Genomic DNA, 11,267 nt, shown 5'->3' on the forward strand with positions numbered 1-11,267 from the left:
TACATGAGAGAAGAATAAATAAATAAATAAATAAATAAATAAGACATTTCCAGGATACAGTTCATAATTATTTAACAGTCAAAGAACCATGTGAACCTATGTAAGAAGAGACAGTTGCCTGGCACCAATATGAAAGAACTAGGGAAGACTCTTTAAGCACAATTCAAACAGTGTCCACCGACACTGGGAGTGAGAACACTACACTCCAAGGTCTGCTGCTTAACAGGCGAGCCTGCTTGCGTAAGGCCTTGCCTCAGACAGCAGCCCACACACCAAAAGGTAACAGGAACTACTGAAATGAATGGAACGAGTCAGCAAAGAGGTAAAAAAGACATGAACTAAATACAAATTTTATAGCTGCCAACTGCAAACCAGAAATATTGCTAGCTTACCTTCATTAAGAATTTGAGAATTTAATGTTTGATTATATTCACTCCCTTATTGCTCCCCCAACTCCTTGCAGATTCATCCCCCTTTTGAACCCTATCTCCCAACTCAAGCCCCTTATAAAAATGACAATTGCTTCAACATATAATATGCATTATATACATAAGAAGATTGTTTATAGACAAACAACTGTCCATCACTTGTCAAAAAACACGAAGCAAAAACAGTAGAATAATGATATTTCCAAGTGTTGGAAGAAATGGAGACACCTTCAGAAATATGCACACTAATGGCTGACAACCCTACTATAACACAGACACTTAAAAGTTGTCAAGATGAAAACGAACTATACCAAACGGAAGCCTGATACCAGGACTGAGGAAAGTGCCACAGAAAGGATATGCATTGAGGAACATGGAGTCAGTCAGCCTTTTCCTCTCAACTCCTTAAAATACATTTTAGAGTTAAAAGCCAAAAATGTACCATGAGCAAAGGATAAAGAAACTTAATGAGGATAAGGTTTGACACTCCACGTAATATATACTGATTCTGAGAGTAAGATAAAAAGTTAATTGTAAGCCAGGCATGGTGGCACACCTTTAATCTCAGCACTTGGGAGGCAGATGACATCCTGGTCTATAGAGCAAGTTCTAGGAAAGAAACCCTGTCTCAAAACAAAAAAACAAAAAAAACACACACAAAAGAACACCAAAAAAGGAAGGAAGGTGAGAGGCAGAGGCAGGNNGATTTCTGAGTTCGAGGCCAGCCTGGTCTACAAAGTGAGTTCCAGGACAGCCAGGGCTACACAGAGAAACCCTGTCTCGAAAACCAAAAAAAGAAAGGAAGGGAGGGAGGGAGGGAGGGAGGCAGGCAGGCTCAAGTAGACTCTATTTCACTGAATCATCAAAGCTACATGCAATATGGGTGGGTGGGTAGACGCACACGGCAAAGGCAGAATAACAACAGAACGTTCACAGACTCCATACCCGAGTTCCCTGGGTCCTCAGAGCTTGTGTCAACACTAGTGTAGTGCTCTAACTTAGCCACCAATTGTGCTTCAATCTGGTGAAGACTGTGGTCTTTGATGGCATTTTCTACATCTTCAGTAAACTTGATCTGCTCTGCCAAACACAGTATCTGTTAAAGAATAAGATAAATTATAAAATTCATAAGAATAAAGTCCTGCCAGTGCTTCTTTGGCCTACAAACACATACATATAATACTAAACAAAAACCAAGATGATTAAAAATCAAGAGCATGGGCTGGTGAGATAGATAAATTGTGTGTGTGTGTGTGTGTGTGTGTGTGTGTGTGTGTGTGTGTGTGTGTGTATGCTAAAATTTACCCAAGGAAAAGACTTTCCACATGAAATGGTATCTGGTTTCACTGCATGTTTTGGATAAGCTCAGATAGCTCACATTTAAAGACATGAAGTCATTTTGTGTTCATGCTTCACTATGATTTCGATGGGTAGGGCAGCAGGGTACACCTCTTCTCGTCAGTGAGGATGGACTAATCCCTGAGGCAGGAAGTTAGCTGCTGTCCAGTTCCCTCCATCTCATGTTTTGTCTCCCCCTAGGGATGTGATAAAGCCTACAAATAGCCTGGCTGCTGTGCAGTCCATCCTCCCTTCAGGGTCCAGTGAAGACAACCCAGATTTTTAAAGGAATATTGTTGCTAAGTACTGGACCAAGAACAGAGATGCCAGTTATCTGAGCCAGCTGACCCATGCTGACCAGATCCCAGAAACTGTCCCTCACCTGGGAAGGGAACAGAGATGGGTCAATTGCACCTTGTGAACTTCGTCCAGCAGTAACACATTCTTTCAACAACTGTTTCAGAGTTTGCTTCATTTCCAAAGCCAGATCATTCAACCATGCCTGAAAGTGAATGGAGAAAAGAGTCATGCAATGAATCCACAGTCTATGCCTGAACACAGTCTTTCAATGCAGCAAAGACGTGAGAACCCCTCAAATGCACTGAGTGCTGTCCCATTCTTTATTAGGTAAAATTTTGAGAAAAACAGCTTTGTTTCTGTTTTGTTTCTTTTCACTTCTCGAGACAATGTTGAGTATGAGCACCCACACCTTGGAGCTAGGTCTGATGATCCCTCACTGGTATGATATAAAAATCCATATGACCATTTCATTATTATCCAACTGAATACGTAAACTAATAAAGTCATAGATTAGCTGAGTCTCCTGGTGAAATAGTCATTTAAAATGTACAATCACAGAAGGGGCTGGCTTATCAGGATGAAAATACTTCAGGAGGGATCAGGTTGTCCTTAAGCTGATGTTGCTTCAATGTCTCAATAACACATTTATCTAGCCACTTACTTATAGGTAACATAATAAAATTTAAGTTAAAATGTTTTGGGATTACAGATCAGTGAGGGAACAGTGTCTGGCATGTACAAGACCCTAGGATTAACTCTTAGCACTGCCACCACCTTCCCCACAGATACAGAGGTACATAATGAGAGCACAAAAAAATAACAGCAACTATCAATCACTACTTAATAGTTGTCATATATAAAAATATATGTCATATAAAAAAACAGTCGTAGATAAACTTAAGAAGTAAAGAGAGAATCTTAGTATAGTATTGGAGGATGTTTTGGGGCTCTGTGTATTCAAATGCTGATTTTTGTACCCAGAGATCAGGCTACAGTCCAGACTTTGGTATGACTCAGTGATCTGTAAAATACATACTTCATCACCTTCTGATTGGGTAAAATAAAGGACTGAGCAGCCTATGGCTAGGCAGGAGAGGAAATGGTGGGATTCAAGAGGTTCTCAGGTAGGACCCAGAGAGCCTCCATCCAGACATGAATGAAGGAGGTGCCAGGTCGAGATTAAGATGGCAGGCAGTGGGCCACATGGCAGGGATGTAGGCCAAGCCAACATTGTCGAGGTAGAATAGCTCAGTATCTGTCAAGCTACAGTGCCAGAAGCTCTTATTATAAACAGAAAGGCCTCCATGTCATTATTCAGGAGCAGGAACTGGCATAGAAAAGCCCCTCCCAACTTTTACTCCCTGAACTTCAACTTCTACTTTGCTGCCATAATTGATCTAGTCCAGATCCTAGAACCTAAGCTCCTCCTCCCACTGTGCCAACAAAACTATGAGAAAAGAAAAATACAAAATTCATAAGCAAAGATGGCAGTTCCTTAGCAAACATCAGTATTTTTAATCACCTGATTTACTTGAAATCCAATAGAACAGTGAGGCCTAACCAGGAATCAGTTCTCAGACTGAAGACTACAAATCAAAGAGATACAAACTATTGCTGTTGTCAACTTATGCTCTCTTAAAACTAATATTTAAAAAAAGACAAAAACAAAACAAAACAAAAACAACTGACTTATTAGTTTTATAAACTTCCTAGTGCATTTAAGGCAAAGCATTCCATTTAATTTTCAAAACAATGTCTTTGCAATAAGAGTTAAGGGTCTCATTTCACGCTAAGAAAATAGCCTTTCAGTCATAGAGCTGACACAATATGAAGCTAAGATTAATATTCAAATATTTTTCAATCCACAACTAAAGTTCCTTATAAAATTAACTGCTGTATTTCAAAATCCAAAAATCCATACTTCTTACTATCACAACTAATAACAAATTTAGGAACTAACAAGATCAAACATTTTTGAAGATAAGGTATGAATTTCCAAAAAGACCTAAATTAACCAATTCTACCTTATAAATTAACTAATTAATTGATATAAATTTCATTTTGTGAAACAGAACTGCTCACCTCTACATTATTTGATAGAAGAACTTGACTTTTAAAAGGTACAACTTCTCCCTCTAGTGACTTCATTGCAGTTATATGTTTTGATTCCTCATCAAAGCACACACTGTTAATGCCTACAATACAAAAGCAACACTTGTGCTGAGAACGCAGTTTGGCGCTCAGCATTCTGCCATCAATCACAAGGCTCTGGATCACATCCCAAGCACTGCACATACAATAACCTAACTTAAAACAGCAATATAAACCCAAAAAGATAAAGGGTTATAAAGAATATGTTACACACACACACACACATTACATACTCAAATACAACAGGACTATAGTGTACGTGATATATATAATAATGCATATATAGTAGCAACCTTTGTATTTAAATGACTTAATGAAGGAAAAATACTCTGGGTACTCTTACTATTATTTTAAAATATTTTATTAACATCTAGCCATAACTCCATGCCCTGATTATTTACTATTTATACAGACACCTGGCTTGAATATATATTTATTCACCCAATTTCATCTTTTCAAGGAATAATTTTTTAGGCAGTCTCTTCAACTAACATAGCAACCCATCAGGACTCTTAACTCTCATATATTCTAGGCAGTGGATTAGAATGTCACAATCTCTTAAAAACTCTTGGAAGTTTCACCTAGAGCCTAAATAAATACTTACCTTAAACTAAATACTTATCCATTGGAAAAATATATCCAGAAAAATGTATAGTTTATCCTAACCCAAGACTGAAATAATACAAAAGCCCAAACATTGAATAAATACATTCATTAGCAGGAAATAGCTTCAGTTATGTGAGCCAATGGTAGAAATAACTCAACAGGTACTGAGGAAGCAGACTAGAAATAACTGATTCCAAAGCCACCTATAACGTAGATAAACATGTCACTGTGACAGTGCATAGATAACCTGCAGCATCATCCCAACTAGACCACGTGCAGTAGCTCTAGGTATGGTAAAGTCATCACTGTAAGCCACAAATGCCACTACAAATGAGCACCTAAGATGCACATCACCAACAGCTGTGCAGGACCTGATCCTTTTTCTGGCTATTATCTGGCATTACAGATGTGAATGTGTCCCTAAAGAAAAAAGACAACCACATAGGGATGTTTCTATTTACTCTAAAAAGGTCAGAAACTAATCTGTCCGGGCAGTGGCATGGGAAGAAGACTGCCGACATGCCAACCTGAGGGGAGTCTCTGACACTGGAAACATTTGTATCTTAAAGTGTTAGCTACACAAGTTTGGTGGGAACAGAAAGACACCTTACAGCTTCAGGCCAACAAGCACTATAAAATGTATCTGTAAGAAATTGGCAGAGTATGTGAGGTTTCATGAGTCAGTTTCTATCAATGACAAGTCAGAATTCAGAACAAAAAGGAAACTACAGTAAATACACAAAGCCACCTGCTTGACTATATTTGAATAAAACCTTATTTTTAAAAAGATAGTAGGATAGCCTAGGCTCATGGGCTGTAGTTTGCTGATATTATTATAAATAAAAATGATTTAAACAATTATTTTTAAAGATAATTTGAAAATACAGCTCGTTTCATATATTGTATCTAAGAGAAGTCAGTCATTGCTTTCTAAGAAAGCTCATTAATTTGTCAAAAGATATCCAAGCAAAGTGATCCAAGAGCAAGAAGGTAGAAAGCCTCATTTTTTCATTGAGCAATTATTTCTACTCCCAGTGCTTAACTGCACTACATAGATGACTCCCTGTTCTAAATGTCTCCTTGGACTCTCTGCAGACAATAGTCTGCTGGTTTCTCAACATAATGGTCTTCCATTGCTGATATACCTACCTCAATATTCTCTTCCACGTCTAGGCCTTGCACAGCCTCTTCCTTGGCTCCATCACCATTCTCGTAACTAACACCTCTAACTTTGAGATGTCATTATTTTGTGTATGGCATCCCAAAACTGAGCTGAATCCTCTCAGAGACACCATTACTGCAACACACACACACACACACACACACACACACACACACACACTGAACTTGTTCACTCACTAGCTTTAATTCCTGAGAGTTGGGGTATGAACTGTGGTAGCTGGAAGACAGTTAAAACTATTTATTGAAAAATCTTGATGCCTACCAGCAAACAGCTTCTTCAGATGAGACTGAATCACTGATGGGTTAGTTGACTGGCCCAGGATTTCTAACAAGTCATCATCACCAATAAAATAAAATCTTGGGAATGCTGATCGTTTTTCCTAAGGAAAGGGGGGAAAAAAAAGCTTTCTCTTTTTCCAGTAATTATGATACTAAGTATCTTATAATCTATTAAAATTTAAAACAAGCAAACATGCCTCCAAAAATTCATTTAGGGATTTCTGGCATCTTTGAAGCTGATCAAGTATCGTCAGCAGAGTGTTTCTGATTCCTGCATGAGTAGTCAATGTGGTGACTCTACTGTCTTTCCTGATGTCCATCATTATTGATCTACAAAATAAAAGGGTTTTTTTTCACATTTATGTTAAAGTTTGTGGCTTAGATGAAAATATTTTTCACTTGCTTCAAATAAAGAGCAATATTTATAGTTAATAATTTATTATACTTGTAATAACCATATTAATTTTAATGTCACTGCAATTTTTCATCAAATACTGCAAATCCTTTTAATTCATTAATTCCATAAATATTATGTCCTATGATCTAGAACTACTGGTCCAGTGACACAGGAGGACATTAAGTAATGCCTTAAAATAACTTAAATAAATGCCAGAAAGGAAAAGTAAAATGCATTGGCCCAGTGACTAGCAGGACAACCTACACCTTAAACCATCTCTGGGGAAGTGGTCCAAACACTTAGGCAGAATGAATGAACAGAGAAAGTAAGTACAGAGAAAGGGTTTCTAGTTGAGACCCCGGGAAACAGCTACATGCACCAAGGACACTGAAGGAGAGCAGCAGAGGCTGCAGAAACGGTAAGGGACACATCTAACTGCTCCTTAATGCAATGGAACTCTAAACATAGAAAAGTTTAATTATAGGACAAAATTTAAATAGCTTACTAGCTGGTTTTTGTGTCAACATAACACAAGGAGAGTCATCATAGAAGAAAGAGTCTCAGTTGAGGACAAGCCTCCATGAGATCCAGCTGTAAAGCATTTTCTGTATTAGTGAGTCTGTATGTGTGAGGGCCCAGTGCATAGTGTGTGGTGCCATCCTTGGGCTGGTGGTCCTTAATTCAATTAGAAAGCAGGCTGAGCAGGCCATGTGAAAAGCAAGGCAGTAAGCAGCATCCTCTAAAGATGATGCAGACATCAGCTCCTGCCTCCAGGTCCTTGCCATGTTTGAGTTCCTGTCTGACTTCCTTTAAATGTGGAAGTGTAAGCTAAATAAATTCTTTCCTCTCCAACTTGCTTTTGTTCCTGGTGGTTCACTGCAGCAATAGAAACCTTAACTAAATTTGGAATTGGAGGAAATGAAAGATGCCAAGTTGTCTGTTATGTCCTACAAGCAACAGCCAGCGGACAGAAGTTAATGAGGCAGGAAGAGCGGGACACCATTGAGCAGGGCTAAATATGAGCTGAAGAATTGGTTTTACCTACTGCCTGAGCATGTTTAGAGTTTTAAAGCTTAGAAGAAAAACATGGGTTATTCAAGCAAGCAAGATATCAACAAACACAAAGAAATGAGTCTCCACTAGTGAAAACGACAGAGGCCTTTCTTAGTCCTGTTTCACAGAAACTAGGGGAATAGCCATGTTAGTACATATATGATGTACTTCATAAAGAAACCCCTAGAAGAGAAAAACAACACTGAGAAGAGCTGGTACAGAACACACTGAAGACCCCAGGGATGAGAAGGGATGAGAAGGGATGAGAAGGGGATCACTTATAGTGAGCACTTTGCAACGTGGTAAATGTCTCCATGTGACTACGGCTTAATTAGCTATACTCACCTGAAATCTTCATCAACTTTGTTGAAGCGTGTCTGTTCTTTAGGCAAAGCTCCACGCCCAAAAATGGGCTCCAAATACACCCATTTTCTCTGGATATGGTTCAAATTCTGCAGGTACTCATCTAACTGTGCAAGTTTTCTTTCCCAAATTGATACTTTATCTTCAAATCCTTTGTAATATGGAGAATCTTTTAAGGACTGAAGAAGGCATCTATTATCTCCAACCTGGTTCACTATGTCTTTCCAGTCTTTAATCAGCTTGATAGTGCGATTCTGGCTGTCTTCATAATCAATCAGTGAGAACACTGCTCCAACTCCCCATAGATCAAGTTCACGCAAAGCTTCTCTGATGGTAACTTCCCCTTGTGCACGACTATTTAAATCCTATTAACATAAAAGATTTACACTTGTTATTTCAAAATTAATTATCCAATAAATAAATGATAAGAAATATACTTTAGGGGGCTGGTGAGATGGCTCAGTGGGTAAGAGCACCCGACTGCTCTTCCAAAGGTCCGGAGTTCGAATCCCAGAAACCACATGGTGGCTCATAACCATCTGTAACAAGATCTGACTCCCTCTTCTGGAGTGTCTGAAGACAGCTACAGTGTACTTACATATAATAAATAAATNAAAAAAAAAAAGAAATATACTTTAGGGGTGTGGTGACCAACGCATGCCTGTAACCCTAGCCCATGGAAGTAGGGGCAGGAGGATCAAACAATTCCATGTCCTCTTCAACAGCACAGTGTAAGGCCAGCTTCAATTGTATGAGGCTATCTCAATCTATACTATAACAAAACCCAACAAACTATATACATACATACAAATATATATGTTTTTTTAAAGGCCAAGATTTGGGAGAATAGAACAATCACAATATTATGGAACCCTTAATATAAATTATTTTGTTTCTATGTAGTTAACAACTATAGTTACTTTGTGCAGGAACTGTCATAACCACACAGATTAACAAGCACATTCTAGGATTATTAACAAACAAAGTTTTGCATGGGAAATAAAATAATGAAGCATGAAAAGCTTCCTGTTTTATCATGAGTGGCCAAAACATAACACACAGTTCCTGAGAGAACTGTGCAGCTTCGTTTCCCTTGGGCTGCTTCCCAGCCTGGTTGGTAAGGAGCTGGTCATTAGTTTCCCTAGGGGCCTCTGGTCCTCTAGCTTCTGCTCACAGTGCTGCAAATAATTATAAACACACAGCATGTGAAATGACTCTTATCTGCTAAGACTTCATATGCAGCTGACTTGCTTCTCTAAAGAAGTATTAACAGTACACATTTTTCCTTCTCTAGGGAGCGGCCTCTATTATTATATCTATAACCTCATCTAACAAGTCCAAACAGGTATGATGCATTACCAACTACAAATAATGGATCAACAGAACATTGTTACTGCTTTACAGGAAGAAAGAACGAGTGCTAAAGAACCGGTTAACAGAGTGCAATCCTCACTTTAAGGTCTGATGCTTTCTCCACAATTGTATCAGCAACTCTGAGAAGGTCACCAAACAGCAGTTTCTCTAGACTTGTCCCTCGAGGAAGGCCAAGTAGACGAAAAAGGTCAAGCCAGTGGTCTGGAGAAAGATGCTCCCCTCTCACATATTTCAGGATAGGAATAATAATCTTTTAGGAAAGAAAAAGAAAGTAAAGAACAGACTTACACATATGTTCATTTCCTTGTAAAATACAATTTATTCATTTTCATCTCAATGCACAAAATTTTAATTACTGTTATTTAATAAACTTGCAATCAAAGTCAATGATATAGTTATTTATTAAATATTACTGTAAATACCTGCATATTCCATTTTCAGTTTATTGTATTTTAAAACATGACAAAACATAGCCCTGCTTTCTGGGATACATAAACTGCAACAGAATAAAGAAAGCAAGCTTACTTTGTATCTGTCCACTTCTGACTGCAACTTCACTGTCATAACCGAATGCTCTTCAACCTTCCTTAGTCTCTCATGCCAATTAATCAAAAACTCCTCAAACAGGTAGATCTTAGCCCTGTAAAAGAACATGAAAACTTAAATTACAGTTCATGCTTCATCCAAAACTGAGCAATTTATAAGAACATAAATATTGCTTTAGAATCAAACCGGTAAGTAATCCAGTCTTCTTTGGCCATCTCCTGGAGTCCTTGCTGGAACTCCTCATAAAGAGCCCAAACCTGTGCACAGCTCTCAATGTCCTTAGAGATGCTATATGCCAGAGAAAAGTCAGGCTCTTCTAGTCCGAAATGATGGCAGTCATCACTACAAGGATAAAAATCAAAATACTGAATTTATAAAAAAGAAAAACTGTCAGTTATCAATTTACTTAGCCATATTCTGCAGTTGAAATGTGCAGAGGCAATACTGACTTTATGTGAGAATTTTCCTTCACTCATGCTATGAGTACTTCTTTAAAGGTATCACGTAAATATAGTGCATGTCAAGATATCTGTATGTTTATAATGTCTATGTAAATGTTTGCTTTGCACAGGTATGGACTGATCTGACAAAGCATCTTATCTAACCCTCATTGCTATAGGACCACCTAGAGGTGTGACAGAAAGGTCTACTCACCCAAGCCTACACTAGCCCAGACAGACCACACATAAGGTACTGCACAAATCTATCACTTGGTGTGACCATTAAGACAAATCAGAAACATTTTTCCTATATGTCTTATTATTTGTTTTACTAGAAGCTTGTGCGTGTGTGTGTTATGTGTATTTACATTGTGTTATGTGTGTGTTCTGCACATGCATGTGCATGATGAGTGTGTCCGTGCACATGGATACATGCACACCCATGCATGCCCCTGAATGGGGTGTTAAACATCCTCTTCTATCACTCTCTATTCTTCTGAGAGAGGGCTCCTCACTGAACCTGGAACAGATATTCTGGACAGGTCAGCCAGTCAGCCAGTCAGCATCACCCCATTTGTGTGCTTCAAGCACTGAGACTACAGTTGCAGATGTCATACCTCATCTCTGTGGAAGAAGCTCATGTTCAAACATATTCCCATGCTTGCACAACAAGTGTTCATCTTCCCAACCCACAGGTTCATTTTTGAAAGAGGCATTAGCAATATTTTTCTTAAAATTAAATATTCCATTTCTAAATAAGATTGAGTTCAAAACAATAAATATTACAACCTCTTTTTTTTTTTTTTTTTT

The 11,267-nt window shown here is 38.3% G+C and overlaps 1 protein-coding gene across 4 annotated transcripts in view; it reads right to left on the reverse strand.

Annotated features, from left to right (window-relative positions):
• Dync2h1 (dynein cytoplasmic 2 heavy chain 1) overlaps positions 1-11,267 on the reverse strand; it is a 229,073-nt gene that overhangs the window by 184,226 nt on the left and 33,580 nt on the right. For all 4 annotated transcript variants that reach the window (XM_021206255.2, XM_029543408.1, XM_021206253.2 and 1 more), the window contains exons 23-31: positions 10,204-10,359; positions 9,997-10,111; positions 9,551-9,721; positions 8,080-8,462; positions 6,482-6,614; positions 6,268-6,385; positions 4,149-4,261; positions 2,149-2,268; positions 1,374-1,524 (exon numbers count right to left, since the gene is read on the reverse strand). In XM_021206255.2, the coding sequence (XP_021061914.1) occupies positions 1,374-1,524; positions 2,149-2,268; positions 4,149-4,261; positions 6,268-6,385; positions 6,482-6,614; positions 8,080-8,462; positions 9,551-9,721; positions 9,997-10,111; positions 10,204-10,359 (1,460 nt within the window). The remainder of the gene's footprint in view (positions 1-1,373; positions 1,525-2,148; positions 2,269-4,148; positions 4,262-6,267; positions 6,386-6,481; positions 6,615-8,079; positions 8,463-9,550; positions 9,722-9,996; positions 10,112-10,203; positions 10,360-11,267) is intronic.

The sequence above is a fragment of the Mus pahari genome, chromosome 10 (assembly GCF_900095145.1).
Source record: "Mus pahari chromosome 10, PAHARI_EIJ_v1.1, whole genome shotgun sequence".
NCBI classification, from domain to species: domain Eukaryota; kingdom Metazoa; phylum Chordata; class Mammalia; order Rodentia; family Muridae; genus Mus; species Mus pahari.